The sequence below is a fragment of the Plecotus auritus genome (genome assembly GCF_963455305.1).
Source record: "Plecotus auritus genome assembly, chromosome: 12".
Classification (NCBI taxonomy): Eukaryota; Metazoa; Chordata; class Mammalia; order Chiroptera; family Vespertilionidae; genus Plecotus; species Plecotus auritus.
The window spans coordinates 41,905,180-41,924,547 of NC_137778.1; the positions used below are offsets into that span (position 1 = coordinate 41,905,180).

The 19,368-nt window shown below is 41.1% G+C and overlaps 1 protein-coding gene across 2 annotated transcripts in view; it reads left to right on the forward strand.

Moving 5' to 3' along the window:
• Window positions 1-19,368, forward strand: part of COL11A1 (collagen type XI alpha 1 chain) — a 299,743-nt gene that overhangs the window by 190,304 nt on the left and 90,071 nt on the right. Inside the window, exons 9-19 of one of the 2 annotated variants that reach the window (XM_080648023.1) lie at window positions 247-375; window positions 6,448-6,564; window positions 6,802-6,954; window positions 7,131-7,223; window positions 9,316-9,570; window positions 10,750-10,812; window positions 12,449-12,490; window positions 14,902-14,964; window positions 15,601-15,675; window positions 16,949-17,032; window positions 18,823-18,879. In XM_080648023.1, the coding sequence (XP_080504149.1) occupies window positions 247-375; window positions 6,448-6,564; window positions 6,802-6,954; window positions 7,131-7,223; window positions 9,316-9,570; window positions 10,750-10,812; window positions 12,449-12,490; window positions 14,902-14,964; window positions 15,601-15,675; window positions 16,949-17,032; window positions 18,823-18,879 (1,131 nt within the window). The remainder of the gene's footprint in view (window positions 1-246; window positions 376-6,447; window positions 6,565-6,801; window positions 6,955-7,130; window positions 7,224-9,315; window positions 9,571-10,749; window positions 10,813-12,448; window positions 12,491-14,901; window positions 14,965-15,600; window positions 15,676-16,948; window positions 17,033-18,822; window positions 18,880-19,368) is intronic. The other variant, XM_080648024.1, reaches the window with a different exon arrangement.

The window sequence follows — 19,368 nt, forward strand, 5'->3', positions numbered from 1 at the left end:
TCACTCCTGATTGGCTGGTGGGCGTCGTGAAGGTATGGTCAATTAGCATGTTACTCTTTTATTAGTGTAGATAGGAGGCCCCTAGAACCATAAGAAATGCAAAAAATTCACAGTTAATAACTCATTCTCGAATTGCCCCCCTTTCAAATAAATTGTCCCCCCCCAGTGTGCCCCATGTGGGAACCACTGCCCTAGACCTCTGTGTATTTGAATATGCTGACCACATCCTTGTTTGCTTCTGTGCAGGGGGACATCCAACAGCTGCTGATCATCAGTGACCCCAAAGCCGCCTATGACTACTGTGAGCATTACAGCCCCGACTGCGATTCCTCGGCGCCCAAGGCAGCGCAGGCTCAGGAGCCGCAGATCGATGAGGTGAGGACCAGAGGTGGGCCAGGGGGTCCCACTTCAGTGGCAGAGACGCAGTCCTGCAGTTTGGAGGCTCATCCCTATGCATCCCGTTTTCATTCAAGTGCACTTCGTATTTAATAGCGCTTGATAGCTGGGGAGAACTGACTCGAAATGGCTTTTGGTGGTTTTTCCTCTTATGAAAGTATTTTGTAATTTCCGTTTCTTAAAAATAGATATACCTCCCTTGTATACGGTGTATATAAGCATATTGCATTTTTTTGGAGGGGGAGGAAAAGATAATTTCTAAAGGCTCTGTTTTTGCCCTGAGCACTTCAGTCATTAACTCTGCTTCAAGATAAGGCTGACAGAGCCCTGGGGACTCCCCATGTCCCAGGCCTTGAGAAACGCCTGCAGAGGAGAAAGGGACACTAGAGCCACCTTAGCATTTGTAGGATGTGAGGGAATTTCTTTATTTCTGGTAGGCTATCCTACATTGACATATGTTTTCTTTTTCTTGCACAAAATTTGATGTGAATCACAATGAAATGAAAAGCAGTATGAACTGAGTGTGGTAATTAAACTATTCATGTACTTTTATTCATGTTATGTCATGTTATTTGGAATTCAGGTGTAAAACCATTCTCCTAAGCGATTTTTCCCCAAGAAAATTCATCACAATGAAATCTGACTCTGTTCTCATTCAGACCAAAAATACACGTATCTAAGTTAGTGTACAGAGCAATTCTGTCAGCCTTGACTATCCCAGAGAACAAGAAATACAGTACAGCGTACCCTTCCTCCAGACCTTTCGGTAATATTCATTGATGTGGATTTTCTGGAAATCAAAAAGTAAGCAAACTGGAAGTTAGTCTTCGGCTAGTCTCAAAACTATGTATTTAGATTCTTCTCTCAAATTGAAAGTATTACATTTTAGAAGGGATGGAGGAAGTTGAAAAACATTAAAACTGTCCTTGTGTTTGAAAGTAGCTCAAATAGCATTTCTCTTCTAAATACACGATTGTTAGGTGCCACCTTTTGAGTTTTATTATTTAGAACAGACTAAGACTCTTATCTTTTCGTTTTAAGTAGTTATTTTGAATATTTTATCTTTGAAATGCTGGAAATATGTCTTTTTTTACATTATTTTTTTAAGGTCTGATACTGATTTCTGTTGCAATGATCTTTCCCATGACTTAATATTAATTTTTTTTCAAAACAGGAAAAAGTCTTAAGAAGCTGACAGGAAGGTCAATAGGAGAAAGAAAAGAGAAATTGCTTGGATGCTTGTGTTTGCTTGTTTACCATTCTCCACGGCTTCCTGCTTTTGATTCCCTCGAGGTCTTTAAAACAGGCTTCTCTGAGTCCCAGGAGGCTAGGTGAAATAGCCATCCGCGTCAGTGCTTTTATACCTTGCAGATTATGCAGTAATTCCATATTAACATGTATGACATTTAGTATAGATTGATGAAGTTTATTTTGTTCCTGTTTTAAGAACAATAAGGCTTATATATTTTTAGCAACAGATATGGCTCTGATTTCTTTAAAGAATAAAGGTATGCTTTCTTAATAGGTTACCTTGAGGTGACATTCCCATTTTTTTAATGCTATTAGCCATGTAGCTGAGTTCTTTTGAATCAAAATAAGACTGTTTATCCCTTTTTTTATCTTAAGTTCATTTAAAAGGAAACTTGCCTTCACTTAAAATAGTAATCCTTTTTCTATTTTAATGGTCTAACATATATTTATTTAACATTGTCAGATGTCAGATTTGTTGACATATAGGTATATGCTAGTATATATGTACGTATGTATTGATTTCAGAGAGGAAGGGAGAGGGAGAGAGAGAGAGAAATACCCTGCACACCTCACACTGGGATCGCGCCCACTACCCGAGCATGTGCCTGCCTGGGCTCAAACTTGTTTTCGTTGCTAGCGTTTGATGAAAACAGCATATTGCTGGAGCAAAGGCCGGCCGGAAGTCTGCTGGGTGATGCGTCCCAGCATCTCCAACTAGCTTCTCTGCTGAACATGTCACAATGGAAAACTTACGTCAGCTATTGGTTTTTTCCAATTCTAAGCGACACTGATACTTCAATAATGAGATAACCATTTTATACTAGTATGTGAAAAACTGGCTAAACAAATCTACAAGCAATTCTTAAATTAATTTCGAATTCTAATATATCATTATATTTCAAAAATACATTAAAATTGATGTATGTTCTACCGATACAAAAAGGAATGCTGTGTTATTTGCTAATGAAAATGAAAATGAAGTACAGTGTGGAGCACCGAGCATACATGTTGTACTTTATGTTAGTTAACTTCATATTAATAAATTTGTGACATTGCATATTTATTATTCTAATTTGAATGAATAAATATGTCAGTTTCTTTTAGAAATTAACTGAACTGTGCTTTTTCTAACGTGTAATTCAGACTAGTTAGTTTTTTTCTGAATAACACATTCTTATTCATTTTTAGTCAATTTTTTATGTGTTTGGCACAATAGTGAAAAATGTAGATAGATTTGAATATAGTGATAATATCATCAAACTTAAATTTTATTTGACCTACACAATACCATCTACTGGTATATGGAGGAATAACTAACATTAAAATCATGATGGTTTTGATGTTAAATCTATATATGGTTCTTTCTTCATGTATTACACAGACTATAATGCCTTATATCCAGTAGGCAATTGATGGTCTTACATATAAAAGATAAAGAAGTAAAGAAAACAAAGACAATCTTTAAAAAAATTTAAAAATAATTGACTTCCCCAAATGTGGTACCTTAATTTTCCATTCATTTAATATTTATCATATATATCCCAGCTCTCGTGGGCGCACAGATATCTGCCGATGCCACTGTTTTCTACCAAATGAAGCCAGAACAGACTTGCTGACATTTCTCTCCTCACAGACACTCATTCATGCTCGGCTGCTCACAGCAACGTGGAAGCCATGCCAGCACTGCTTATCTTTCTGCATAAATTCACCTGGTTGATTACAATCGGGTCTCTCTTCCTCACCCGTCTTTAAGGCACCCTCGAACCCCATAGCTGGAAAGCTTCATGTAGACACAAAGCCCTAAGTGCTCAGGGGGATGTTGTGCAGATGAAAACAAGAACAAAAGCAGCGATGCTTTCCAATGAGACCCCAGTAGCTCCAGGAGAGAGATGCCGTCAGCGCTTAAGGTGGTGAGCGTGTTACCTCCTGCAGCATTACAGTCACAACCGAGTCTGCTTGGTCCCCGTTTGGAAAGAGTTCAGAGGACAGAATCGTGGAGGTTAGACGAGGTTTACTCCCACAAGGGAAATCCATGCTCTAAAGATAACGCGCTACTTTGGCACAGGTTTATCTATAGATGGATATATAGGTAGGTAGGTAGGTAGGTAGGTAGGTAGATAGATAGATAGATAGATAGACGATAGTGTTAGCTATTATCTTTATATATATAAAGCCTGAATACCAGGCTTTAAGACACATTTAAATTCTCCCTTTATGCCTTTCTTTATTGCTTTTTGTCTTTGCAATTCATTATAGATGCACATGATTCTGAAAAGCATACTGAATTATAAAACTCTAAAGCATAATGTAGATAAAATAGACTGGCGTTTTTTTTTGTTGTTGTTGTTGTTTTGTTTTTGTTTTTTTTGGCTGTTGTTCTAGTTTCAACTAGTAGCTAGTAATGATAGAACCCCATTATTTCTTATTTCAACATGACTCATTTGATCATATCCACTCTCCATGGATGTCTACTGCATATATATCTAATTCAGTTCTTAATTATCTAATTTAACCATGTTATTAGTAATGCTTACATTAATTTTCCTAGAAATAATTGGCATTTTGTCTCGCTTGCAGAGGCATAGAGGAACAAAAATGTCTAAAGTGCTATACACGTGTATTTTTCTATTTTACCAAATTCTAGTTAAAGTTTTGTTATAAGGCATCCAATGCATATTCATTGAAAATGAAGATATTGCTGGAGAAAGGAAAGTGATGACTCTGTTTCTATTAATTTAGTCAAGTGGGAGTTTTGAGCATTGTAAAGAAGGCTGGAGCTCTATGTTTATGTCAGCATGACCTTCAGCGGCACCAGCTAGGAGAGGTCCCTCAGGAAGGGCCAGATGTGCATGTCGCCATAGTGGTCACAAGCCTCTAAGGACTTGTTGTTCGGGGGCAGATTCAAAAGGATCAGTTGAAATGCCAAGAGAGGTTCGGTTGGGATATAATTGGAGTTTTACTAATTATAATACTTAAGAAATTCCAAATAGTTTGCATTTAGCCCTTAAAAAGTATATAGACTATATTAGTGTTAGCTTGTTGCGTTTGTTGCTTAATATTTCATACTATATATGGCCTTACTGTACTTGGTTATTTTAATTAAAACCAATTATGAATATATCCTTCACCATATCTCTATTCTTCTTTACAGCTTAAAAGTTTGATAGAGATTTTGTCTGTGAAGGTGAACACATTATTTTCCTCATCATTCAATTTGCATTATTATCTCGCATATCCTTCTACTAAGAACATAGCTCTTTCCAATACATATTTTTTTTGATAAAGTAAACCCTCAATTTTGCGGATCTCGATTTAATGGACTTTGGATTTAATGGACAAAATTTCCGGTCCATATGTCATATGTGAAAATTAACACCCTGTTAATTTAAAAATGCTTTTAACCAAGATTTGTTTGTAATTAAGGTAACAGGTTAACTGTTGTTTTTAACACATTTTCGCGAAGAGCCATATGTTGGGGAAAAAACGTAGTAATTTCACCAACATAACTAAATATTACATACCTACAACTGTAGTCTACATATCTAAATCCAAGTGTCACTGCTCATAAACCATGTTCAGCAAATGATTAGCACGTGGTCACACCGCATCACCTGTGTCAGTTGGTTGATTGGTCCTGCGGTCCCGTGGTGGGACTTCTGCAGCAGGTGGACCGGGTGCGTGTTCCCACGTGGGCTAAGCCCCGCCCAGCCGTGTGCATCTGCTCAACAGGTGCCGGGTGAAGGCTGCATTTACTAGACCCGTTCAGCATCGATTTAAAGTGACAGGAATACATATAGACAGCTTTTCTGTGAAGCTAAACTTTCCATACATACTTACTTTTAATTACACAAGTGCTTCTACATAAGTCAAAACAGGTAGACTAATTTGTCAGTTTTTTAACATGTATTCGGAAAACCTACTTTATAATATAACAGACTTTCGGCTTTAAGGGACACCCCCTCGCCTGAATTAGTCTGTTAAATCGACATTTTATTGCACAAAAAATTTAGTATAAAATACTATTTACAATGTGAGTTCAGTTTAGTAGTTTATGGTGTCTAAATGGCATGCCCTTTTTTTTGTAGATACAAAGGCAATATATTTAACATTTTAAGTGAAGTGTTAAATGTAAGTAGATATGATTTTGAATCTTTTAATGCTTCACAAGTATTCTGTGCTCATTTGGATCTTAAGTAGCAAATTCGAGATTTCTGAATAAATTTAAAATTTAATCTTTCCGTTGGTTCTAGTATCCCCAATAAAATGTAGACATTCCATGTCCCTTGTATTCCTTCCCCCACCCCCCCACCCCCCATTTCACAATAAATACCAAGACCCTTTCATACTTGGGAAGCCTAGTCTCTCCATTGTTCATTTTTATATATGCAGTTGGAAGAAAATAAGAAATCGCCCATTGTAACCACTGTAAAATTCTTAGGGAGAAACCTTGTGGAGTAAGTTTTACAAACCAAAATTAACACGGATATTGAGCACCTGGGTCCAAATACATAATTGCTGTGTCTGAATTAATAGCCAAGGATTAAAAGTTTGAATTAACATTCAAAACTTGCAGTTTCTCCGCCGCCCTAACCACCCTCCTGCTCTTCGCACGCCTGCTTCGTCCCGCCTGGGTTATCATACTCCGTGCGGGACGGTATGATACCCCGCGTGACACCCAATGACACCCTCCCCTGTCTCCTAACGTTCCCTCCACGTCAACGTTAGGGAGACGATCCCTACTTCATTGCTAGTGTCACCTGCAACTAACCACTCTGCCCGGTGTTTCCCCCCGCGATGTAGTACGCGCCTGAGGATGTAACGGAGTATGACTATGAGTATGGGGAAGCAGACTATAAAGAGGCTGACAGGGTGACAGAGACCCCCACTGTCGCCGAGGAGATCCTAGCACACACCCAGGTAAACCCCACGTGGCGCCCGTGCGCGGGGCCCCGCTGCTGTCCCCCTGGGGTCCCAGCGCACCCTCCCGTCCCCCCGAGTTCGGGGGGCCAGTAACTGTGGTTTTTCCTCGGCAGCCGCTGTCCCGAAGGCACAGGGCCCGATTGCCGGCGCCTCTCCTTCCTCCCGCCGAGCCCCTCCCTTCCCTTCTCACGTTATATTTATGTTTTCCCTCCCCTCTCCCACCGCGCTTTCCAGAAGAAGAAACCCAATTTCCAAAAGAAGACGAGGACAGTGGCCACTCACTCAAAGGAAAAGCCCCCAAAGTTCACACCCCCTAAATCTGACACATTTGCGTCCAAGAAGAAGAAAAGTGACCGAGCAGCGGCCACAGCCAGACTAGGGGTCCAGGTAGCAAAGCCAAAGCAATCCAGATCTGTCCTAGACCCGCAGGAAGATCTGTGATGACGGGGCGAATAGACAGACCCCCCTCTGGCTAACACCGCGCCCCATCCAGTCCCCATGTGAGAAGGTTTGGGATCTCGTCTCATTTCGACTAATTGCGTTTCCATTGCATTTGTCATCAGGCCAATATCGTGGAAGATTTTCAAGAATACAACTACGGGACCATGGGGAGCTACCAGACCCAAGCTCCCCGGCGGGCCTCCGGCACCAACGAGGTAACGCTCCTCCCCCCGGGTCGGGCTCAGCCCCAGGTTTGACAGGGGTCCCTGTTCTCCCGAGATGCCTCCCTCTGGAGGAACCCACAGGGAACCTCTGCGAGTTTGGGGCTTTTATTGTCTCCCCGAGGTGAGAGGAACAGTGACATCGGTTCGCTGTTCCTAAACACGGGTCGTTCTCAGTCGGTGTCCGTTCACGTCCACTCGGCTCCGGCTGCTCTCCTCACCTGGATGCTCCTGGGGCCCCCAGCTCCTCCGCATGGTGATGAGCGGTCTTCACAACATCGCCTTCCCCGAGGAGAACCCACGAGGGAAATTGCATCCTCCAGGGATGCGATTAGAGTTCTCCCACCTGAGCATCACCACGCATTTTTGTAACAGCGCGCCTCCTGAGCCAATGCAGTCTTACTCGCTGTTTGCACTTCCACGCTGGTTAGGAATGCAGTGTTGAGGATGGTTAAAATAACACATTTTAACCTTTCCCATTCTTTCCTACGAAAAGATTTAAGGACCTGTAGGTACAAATCAAGCAATCTTTCTCAATTTCCTATCATGTGCACATTCTGATCATGCAAACATGAGTGTATGATTCCATTTAACTTCGTGAAATACCTGCCTTCCCTGGTATAAACCATGGCTGAGTAATTGAGTTATTAGAAAATTTATGTGACCTGTGTCCCGGCAGGGAATTCACGCTGTGGTGCATCACATGCAGATGCATGATCCAGAACAGTGACATTTTAGCCTGAGAGCAGATCAGTTGCATCTTGTCCAAATTAATCGTTTCCCAAAATGGGTATCTTGATTCAAGATGTTTATTTACCTACCCAAACTCATCCAGTTTTGTAGTTCTCAGCTCTGAACACAGTGATAGCTGCTAGATAATGTGCATCCCCGGTAGACCCTCCTTGTTTAAGAATTCCTGAGGTTATTGGACATTTCCCTTTAGTTAACAATGGCTACAATCCAGCCACATTTTTATTCACATGATTATGTGTAATCTACTTATTTGTTCAATTTATCATCTAGACCAGAGGTCAGCAAACCGTGGCTCTTTGGCCCCTTGAGTGTGGCTCTTCCACAAAATACCACGGCCTGGGCGAGTCTATTTTGAAGAAGTGGCGTTAGAAGAAGTTTACGTTTAAAAAATGTGGCTCTCAAAAGAAATTTCAATCGTTGTCCTGTTGATAATTTGGCTCTGTTGACTAATGCGTTTGCCGACCACTGATCTAGACTCACTATATAATAGAAAACAAGTTACTTCAAAATGAAACTCAAAAAGTAGCAAAGTAAGTTATTTAATTTCAACTTCATCAAAATCAGAAGATGGCCAAAAATTGCATAATAAATATGATTTAGATTTATACTCTTACTAGGGAATTACTCGTGAGAAAATGAAAATTACACTAAGTTTATGTTTCTGTATCTCTGATGTAGTGTTATTGATGTAATTTTCACTTTTAAGTGAATATTTCTTCTCTACTCTTTGAGCTCTGACAGTGATATATTTAACTTGATTGTCTTAAATTGTGAGGACTGTATTTTATATTATAGTGGCTTTAAAGAGCTCTTTGGTGATATGAACCTTCCCTACACGCCAGATACTCCGCCTACTTATCGCAGCGATAAGTCTCAGTATTGGCGGGGATCGTTCATGTCTGGGATCGAGAGTCCATGTTACATGGCTTTCTGGTGGTAATTATATCGCCTAAGGATGTTCTGCGAGGTTTGAAAATTAAGCAGTCTTTCACTAAGCATATCTTATTATTCAAATCTTAAACTATAAAGTAAATATCCAATTGACTAACAAGGTTCTTTTCCATGGAACAAGCAAATACACATGTGGAACCCATGTGAATATTTGCCTTGGAACTCTTGGGCAACACGTTTGAAAGCCATGTATCCTTGTACATACCCATGTACAGAACTATTTCTTTCAACGATCCTGGGAGAAATAGTGCCTGGACTCGCCTGAGCAGCATTCGAACCGCTGCCCCAATCACATACCACGGAACTGTGGTTGCAAATGCTTACCTTGCTTCACTAACATTAACCTTCATGTTCTTCGATTCCTTGCAACTTAAATGAATAGCCAAGTCCCGTGGAAGATGTGTTTACTGAAGAATATCTAACCGGAGAGGATTATGAGGCCCCGAGGAAAAATCCCGAGGATACACTGTATGAGAACAAAGAAATAGACGGCAGGGACTCTGACCTTCCGGTAGATGGAGATTTAGGCGAATACGATTTTTATGAATATAAAGAATATGAAGATAAGCAAACGAGCCCCACTAATGAAGAGTTTGGTCCAGGGGTCCCGGCAGAAACAGATATCACAGAAACCAGCGTAAGTCTGTGTTACGCTCTGTGTCGTGTGTGTCCTTTCGGGAGTATTCCATGTTCATCCTGATGTCTTTCCAAGTTTAAAAGGCAGCGTATCGCCTTAGCTAGTGTGGCTCAGTGGATAGAGTGCCAGCCTATGGACTGAAGGGTCCCAGGTTCGATTCTGGTCAAGGGCATGTACCTTGGTTGCAGCTCAGCCCCCAGTAGGGGCCATGCAGGAGGCAGCCAATCGATGATGTTCCTCTCTTACCGATGTTTCTCTCTATCACTCTCCCTTCCTCTCTCTCTCAAAATAAATAAAAACATTTAAAAATAAATAAATAAAATCCAGCTTAATTCTCATATAAATTATGAACACTTATCACAGCTAGGACATCTTGATAGACTCTCCCCACTGGGGACCTGCCCCAGTTGTATCTCTGGCCGGAGTCTTTGTTGACAGTATAATCTTGAATAGAATTGTATCCAGATTTTCTCTTCATTGATATGGTTAAAATGTGGTCATAATTATTTTGGGTAGTAAGTGAAATTTCTGATTTTTAGACTATATTTTGGTGATGTTCAGTGATTCACCATACTTATTATTATATTGCTATTATTTTAAACTGTTGACCACCTTCACCCATTTCCCCTACTCATTTCCTCTATTTTATTAACTTTAATTTGATGACACTTTTTGATGAATGCCTTGCAACAATCATTAAGGTCTGCGGATGTCTTTATCTTTCTGTCTTTAAGAAGCAATTGTTCATTCGCATTCAGGATTCAGTATTAACGTCCATTATGTTTTCCTATGTTATAGTTTCAGTATTTAAACCTTGAATAGGTTGCTATTTAAAAAACACACTTTAATAGGTTATTTTAAATACATTTAGATAATTGCCTTATTAAAAATACTGGCCCGGCTGGGGTACTCAGTGGTTCAGCATCGACCTATGAACCAGGAAGTCACGGTTTGATTCCCAGTCAGGGCACATGCCCGGGTTGTGGGCTTGGTCCCCAGTATGTGGTGTGCAGGAGGCAGCCGATCAATGATTCTCTGTCATCATTGATGTTTCGATCTCTCTCTCCCTCTTCCTGCCTTTCTGAAATCATTAAATAAATAATATATATATATATATTAAAAAGTACTTAATGGCCTTATTTACTTAAAGACAGGCTGCTTGAATTTTTCACTCAACAGATAAATGGCCATGGTGGATACGGGGAGAAAGGACAGAAAGGAGAGCCAGCGGTAGTTGAACCTGTAAGTACTGGTGTGAATACATTGTAAAGGTTGGTAGTTATTTCACTACGTTCACTGAAAATTCTGTTGTCCAAAAGTGTATATAATTTGTCACAGATAACTGAGTTGGTAAGGCCATTTCTGGCAAGTGGAATCTCAATAAACCAAAAAATATGGAGTTATGGCAGTGGTCGGCAAACTCATTAGTCCACAGAGCCAAATATCAACAGTACAACGATTGACATTTCTTTGGAGAGCTACATTTTTTAAACTTAAACTTCTTCTAACGCCACTTCTTCAAAAGTGCGAGACTCGCCCAGGCCATGGTATTTTGTGGAAGAGCCACACTCAAGGGGCCAAAGAGCCGCATGTGGCTCGCGAGCCACAGTTTGCCGACCATGGAGTTATGGAATTTGGGGATTTGAAAGCGGCTGAAATGTGTCTAGTCTAATTCTCTCATTTTACAACCAAAGAACCTGAGATGCGAGGGGTTTAAGTGCTTCCTTGGGTGTGAATGTTTGGAGGTGGAGCTGTAACTAGACTTGAGCTCTTCCGGATTCCAGGCCAGTGATTTCTCCTCTTAGGTCTGAGTGGACATTATTAAACATATTTTTTGACATAGATACAAATAAGTATGAAAAAAGTAAGTTTCATAGACAAATAACATTAGCTAATCAAATGAAGATTAAAAAAAACAACACCTCAGTTCTTTATCTCCTAATAAAAAGGCTCCAGTTCACTCCAAACATGACTTTTAAAACGATATTAATGTTCTTACCACTCAAGATATTGGTAAGAAACATATTCTTTCCGGAAAGCAGTGTTACTGATGCTCTACCTGCTGAACACCTTGGGAAAACTGCTGCATTAGAACTAAAGCATGTGTCCAATCATTGGCTCACGGTCCTGCATATCATTTTAGAAATTACAATGACATAAACATTAAAAAAAGATGGTGGGTGAATAAAAATGAGCGCGCTACACCTATAAGGATATTATTGGCTATCCACTGTATTTCTCCAAAATCTGAGAAAGCATGCCACTTGCTCAACTAAGGGCTTTAAAAAATGTGTGTTTTCTGAATGACTTTGCCCTTGTTATGAACATTTACAATCACCTTTTAAAAATGACAAAACAATTTTCAGCAGTAGAATCATGAACGTTTTGGAACTGGGCCTGAAATAGTACTATATTCTCTTACGTACTTAAGAGCTTATCTCATGTTTATCCCAGATTCTTTTGTCTGGACTTTTCTCCCTTTTCTGAATTAAAGTGTTTGGGTGTCACTTCCATTCTTTCATTCACGCAACCAGTATTGTCGTCCCTGCTTTGCGCCTGGAATTATTCTGGGAGCCGGGGACAACTTGGTCACATGCCTTTGTTCTACTCTTCTTGGAAGCACTGAGCATATTCCCCTGGTCATATTACTGATCTGAATATTTATATGTTTTCTAAGTCGTCCATAGATTTTCTGAGGACGGGGACCATGTCTTCTATCATTTGAGTTTCTGCCCTTCCTCATGCAAAAGTGTTTGTGATTGGTTTTATGTGGTAGGAATAGAGATTTCACTTTTTAAAATGCTTTCGTAGAGCCAGTCAGGTAAAAGGTGAGCGGTTACGCTTTCCCTAGAAAAGAGCCTGTTTTTCCTTATTCTAGGGAATGCTGATTGAAGGACCACCGGGGCCAGCCGGACCTGCGGTATGGAAATGTTTTACGATTATTTTTGTCTTGACTTTTTAAAATAATCAGATGTAAGATTTCTGCTACATTATTGAATTGACATATTTCAGACTAATTTGAGTATCCTATCTAATAAAAGAGTAATATTCAAATTAACCATCACTCTGCTACACCCACAAGCCACGCCCACCAGCCAATCAGGAGCGAGTATGCAAATTATTCCAAGATGGCTACAGCCACGGAGTGAGCAGAAGGCTTGGGTTTCCCCAGTGATGCAGGAAGCCAAGCTTTCTGCACACCCTGGCAGGCCCAGGCCTCCACTCAAGGCTACAAAGTTTTAATTATAGAAGATAAATAAATCCCAACAAAAATGGCAGCAGCCACGGAGCTGGAGAGAGCAGGAGGCTTGAGTTGCCCCCAGCGATGGAGGAAGGCAAGCTCCTGCAGCCCTGGCCTGCCTTGGCCTCCACTTACGGCTACAAAGTTTCAATTATAGAAGATAAATAAATCCCAGATACCAGGGCCTCCGCTTGGGTCGCTGGGGGGCATGGCCGGCCTGCAAACCACCACAGGCTCCTCGCCCAGGCCGCCCCACGCCCCAAGGGAACCCCCACCCTGATCCAGGACACCCTTCAGGGCAAACCAGCTGGCCCCCACCCGTGCACCAGGCCTCTATCCTATCTAATAATCCTATCTAATAAAAGTAATATGCAAATTGACCATCACACCAACACACAATCTGGCTGCCCCCATGTGGACACAAGATGGCCAGCAGGGGAGGGCAGTTGGGAGGGACCAGGCCTGCAAGAGAGGGCAGTTGGGGGTGATTAAGCCTGCAGGGGAGGGCAGTTGGGAGGGACCAGGCCTGCAAGGGAGGGCAGTTGGGGGTGATCAAGTCTTCAGGGGAGGGCAGTTAGGGGTGACCAGGCCGGCAGAGGAGGGAAGTTGGGGGCGACCGGGCCTGCAGGGAAGGGCAGTTGGGGGGGACCCAGGCCTCCTGGGGAGAGCAGTTGGGGGGGGACCAGGCCTTCAGGGGAGGGCAGTTGGGGGGGGACCAGGCCTGCAGGGGAGGGCAGTAAGGGGTGACCAGGCCTGCAGGGGAGGGTAGTTAGGGGCAAACAGGCTGGCAGGGGAGCAGTTAGGCATCAATCAGGCTGGCAGGGGAGTGGTTAGGGGCAATCAGGAAGGCAGGTAGGTGAGCAGTTGGGAGCCAGCAGTCCTGGATTGTGAGAGGGATGTCCGACTGCCCGGTAGGATCGGGCCTAAACGGGCAGTCGGACATCCCTTGAGCGGTCCCAGATTGGAGAGGGTGCAGGCTGGGCTGAGGGACACCTCTCCCCTTCCCCCCAGCCCCGTGCACAAACTTCATGCACCGGGCCTCTAGTTTTATTATAGAGGCGAATATTTGTTCAGAGGACCTGGGCCTTGAATTGCTTTCTGATTTGGCTATCCAAATGATATTCTTTAAAAGAAACAACAAACAAACACCTTTATTGTTGAAAGTATTACACATGTCCCCTTTTTCCCCCCATTGGCTCCTTCTAGCCCATCCTCACCCCCTGCCCCAGGCCGCTACCCCCCTATCCTCTGTGCCCATGGGTTATGCATATATTTATACAAGTTCTTTGGCTGATCTTTTCCCACCCACCACCCACCCCCGGCTTCCCTCTGAGATTCTTTTGAGAGCAGTGGAAATATATTTTGTTTTAAATATTTTTGTTGCTTAAATATCTCTACGTCTAACCTCATTTTCAACCCTCTTCCGGAAAGTTATGCAAGTAAAAGAAAAGCCGTGGCTCTTTCTATGGCAAAGATGCAGACGTATCTCAGTGAATGGGGCCCAGGGTTCTAAGAGAGCGTAGCTGCCTTGTCTGTGCTTCTGAATGGAGTGACTACCAGCTTCTTTCGTCCTTCCCCTGCGAGGCCGAGAGCTCTCCCGGGTTTCATTCTCGGGTAGTGGTGGGATTAATTAAAATCTCACCATCTGAAAGAAGTATGCGTTACCAGTGCCTTTAAATATTTTACCCATAAAAGAAAATATGAGAATGCCCCAGGCTACCTGCTGCCTACATTTCCATATTGCTTGCACATTCTTGAGGTCTAATCCTAGGAGCCTACCATTTCTTCCATAAGACCCGGGACCGACATCTGCCTCAGGGACTTGACCTTGGGGAGTTCTCCTTCCCTGTGTTTCCCTGGACCCTCTGCCTCCACCGGGAGAGCCGCTTCATAGAGGAAGAGTCCAGATAGCCACAAAGCGGCCCCTATATGTTGTCTGTTCATAGGAAGATAAATAGGGCGATTGTTGGAGAGACAGTTGTATATTCATGAAAGATAAATGAGCTCTTCTTTGATGTTGCTTGCATGAACGTGCCTGCATCCCTAGGAGAGCAGGAGTCTGACTCGGATGCTGGTTTCTTTCTCTGTAGGGTCTTATGGGCCCTCCAGGTCTACAAGGCCCGTCTGGACCCCCTGGCGACCCTGGCGATAGGGTAAGTGAAGGGGCTCCTCAGAACTGAGGGATATAACATAGATTAAAAATTAAAATACATCCTGCAAGCTTAACATGTTATTCTTCTCACTGCGTTGGGGGTGGTGTGCAACATTTAGGTTAACTTCTCTAACTATGCTTTTAAAAATGAGGGAAAAGAACGTGCATGTTATCTATGTGATAATTAGTGAGAAAACTTATTATCAATTTCCATATTGACAGGAGCCTGTTTCTTTAGATTCAGTTCTTCAGTTTGAATTCAGACAAAATTTCCAGGAACTGCCACAGGTGTTTAGTGGGAGGCTGGTAGCGTCTGAGCTAATACTGAGCATCAAATCCTGGGTCACATGGTGGAACAAAGTCTCCCCAAACTCTGCATGCGGAATTCCATCCCTCTGTTTTTGTTTTTGTTTTGACCATCCTTGTGTAGTCTATAACTTTGCACATTATTAAAACAATGTTAGCTGGTATAATGAAATACAATTCTTCCTAGGTGTGCTTACTAAAAGGAGATTGATGAAGGAGGAAAGGACAAATGCAAATGAGATAATGTAGACTTATTGGAAGTTATTCCGTTTCTAATAAATTTGATTATTTCATTCATTTATTAATTTTGAGGATTTTATTTACTTTCTAGGGTCCCCCAGGGCGTCCTGGCTTACCAGGGGCCGATGGCCTCCCTGGTCCTCCTGGTACCATGTTGATGCTGCCGGTATGTTCTTTTCTCGTTGCTACAAAGAGGACTTAACATTTGTCATCTTGTTTCTGAAAAATATTGTTGGACCGTATTACAGAGCGGTCAACTGAAAACCATCCTGTGAGGTAGAAAATGAAGCAGCCTTTGGGAATTACGATAAATTTTACTGAAAGGGACATCTAGTAAATACCGATCTCTACTTTAGAATTGAGGTTTCAGAATTTGATCACACTTTTGACAACAAAGCTTAGAGTTTTTTTCTTAATATTCCCAATCATGTGCTTTATCCTGGTCATATGATTAATCTGTATTTCATGTGTTAACATAATATTAATATACTGTTTCTCACCATATAGACAATAGTTGATACCTTTGAAAACAGATATCTCTCTAGTGCAGCTGTGGGCAAACTACGGCCCGCGGGCCGGATCCGGCCCATTTGGCTGTTCTATCCGGCCTGCGGAGCCGAAAGAGCAGAGGGTTCTCTTGCTCTCCCCTCCGCTCCTTTACTTTGAATTTATATTAGTTTACACAAACACTCCATCCATGCTTTTGTTCCGGCCCTCCGGTCCAGTTTAAGAACCCATTGTGGCCCTCGAGTCAAAAAGTTTGCCCACCCCTGCTCTAGTGTCACTATTCATTGCTCAAAAGTATTTGCTTTACCATGAGTCTCCTTTTAATGCTGCCCTGCTTCTCTGGGGAAAATGATTTATTTATGTAAACGCAATAAAATTGCAAGTAATAATTACATAGTGAGAAATTGACTCATGCTTCATTTTAAGTTAAAATTTGAAAGAAGCTTTAGAGTTTTATGGAGGGATATCAGTAGGATCGGTTTTTAGTGAAGAAAAGGTAAACAAAATAAACATATCTCAAGGAATCCACTGTGTTCGCAGTGATTCCAAAGTTTTACTCAACGACACAGCAATGGCCTGTGACCACCCCCGACTTCGTGCATTTGGAATTTTTGCAAGTGGATGAATAATATGGGTACCCAATGTGCATGTGGAAAATGTCTGATACAGTTTTCAGAAATTATGGAATTTAACAGTGGAAAGAAGTCTCTAGTCTTTTCTATGACTGGTAAAACGTGGTCTAGAGAACTTGCATAATGAACAGAAGGAGACTTTCTAAAAAAACAAAGAAATCTAGGCATCATGATTCATGAGGGAGTGACCCTGGACTTTTGTAAAATCCCCCTCTTTTGAGTCAGTGGCTTTTATCTAGCAGTGAAGGCCCCTACTTAGCAAAGGCTAATTTGGGGTTTCTTCGTGTGACCTTCGCTTAGTTTCGCTATGGTGGCGATGGCTCCAAAGGCCCAGCTGTGTCCGCTCAGGAGGCGCAGGCCCAGGCCATCCTCCAGCAAGCTCGGGTAAGAGGAATGAACGTGTATCCCCCAACCCGATTCTGTGCTGAATTGTGCACGTGTGTGTGTGTGTGTGTGCGTGTGCGTGTGCGTGTGAGTCTGTGTATGCATATGGAGGGTGCTACTGTTTTGAACAAAATGCTTACTGTTGAGTAGAATATTAAATATAGATGGGAAAATGCTAAGATTGTATCTTTTGTCCACTAGGATTTTTTTTTCCTTAATTGAGTATTCAATGACTGGCCATGGATAACTCTGGCGATAACACCCACACCATAACACGCACGTGTTTTTATGTGTTTTGAAGAGTACTGGTGGGTTTATACCTAGCACCCTCTATCGTTCACGTTCACTTCTTCCTACCATGGTAATAATTAGATTTATTGCATCACATTATACATAAGTAAATCAAAGAAGGGCTTGGGAAAGAGTTGAAAGTCATATAATATTTTTATTCCTAGTGTTCTTTTAAAGAAGAAAGGAAATAAAGGGCTAAATTGGTATGGTTGTGGGTACCCACCTGCTAAGTGATGTAAATTACTATGTGATACCATTGTTTATCATCATAAATCTGAGTGTACAAAATATCTGAAAACATAAGTTTAAATTCATTATCAATATTTGTTTACATATTTACCAGTCTATTCACCTAGAAATATGCCATTATGTGGTGACATCATGTATAAAGATAATGAAATGAAAAATTTAAATATTCGTTTACTAGACCTTACCATAAACAAATATAAAAATATTGAAAATAATTTGTTAACGATTCCTACAACTTATCTTGTCAATTGTATTACTTTGAACAAATTTAAGGTAATTATTTGAGCTTAAACATTTTGTGAGGCCACTGAATTCCTCATTTTATTAGTCCTTGCAACCTACTTGGAAATAGGTAGCAAGCATTATAATTCCAATTTTTCAGATATTTAATCTCAAGGATTAAGAAGTGTATTGTCAAAAATCTCATGGTGAGTCAGTAGCGAAACTTTGGAGATCCTACCGTTTTCATCTTGTGCACTTTTCTAATACGATTTTACATATTATTTCTATTACTGTATTGTTTTTGACATCTGTTTGGATAATCTAAGTATTTACCTTTGGAATCACTAATATTCAAAACTCGCACACCATACTAATTTAACATCTATCAGATATTTATTCTTTGTACTCTACTTGTTCCAGCTTTTCAAGTATGCTAATTTCACGTTTCTAATTGTCAGTGTCAGTAATGCATGTAATTCGTCCCCCATGCCTGTGATTTCACAGAATAAATGTATTTTTCTATAGAGCATTACATTTGAGATTTGTCAAAAGAAGTGTTTCGCCATAACTCTTGATCAATTTTGCATTTTGTCACCTGGCTTTCATTGTCATAGTCTTTCCTAAAATATGGCTAGAAAATGTTTACCTAAAAGTATTTCCAACGAGTACGGAACCTATGCATTTAAGAGAGGTCTATACATTATTCTAAAGTACACCTCAGAGTAGAAACCTATATCAGATATTAGATTTCTTATTCTAAGGTCTATTTTAACTTTTTTATTGAATAAATCTTAGTAGTATGTGATACAAGATTGTATATGCTCCAAAGGTTTAGAAAACGTCTGATACTTATTTAGGTCATTGTAGAAGCTAGCAATTCTTCAGTAACCAGGCACTCTGTCTAGCGTGGAGCTATCATGCCTGTGTTGATCATCTGTCACGTGAGGGTTGCCTGTGCCAATGAATATTGTGGTTGAACATGCGGGTCCAGTAGGACATTCCTAACACTGATATATTTTATTTTGTAGATTGCGCTGAGGGGTCCCCCTGGCCCAATGGGTCTAACCGGAAGACCAGGTCCTGTGGTAGGTGCCCCAATAAGATGATGTGTGTTTAAATCCCTAAAATAGCAGTTCCCTGGGGAGCATTGTCCAAGCAGTGTTCATTCCTCTGGCTGGTGAAACTAGGGTGTATATATACCAACTCCTGCTTAATTTTCTTTCCATTTAAAGAATCTATTAGAATGGAGTCCTCAGTAAATTTTGATGGAAATGATTTTTTTGTTTGTTTCAGTGAAAAGTTTTCAAATCAAGTAAATACAATGAAAAAATATAGTCACATATACAAATGCTAATGTTTCTACATGCAAATATAATATACGTGCATAATATTTAGAGTTACTAAAATTCAATTTTACATTAAATTGAGATTTGCTTTTATGCTAAACAGAATTTTCCGTAATAAAAGGAAAAGTATTTGAGGCCAGTGAAAATTATTCCATCGTATTAGGAGCAAACAGGAGACCTGGCTTACACTCGAGACTGCCTGCAGTATTCCACACAGCGATCCAGGCA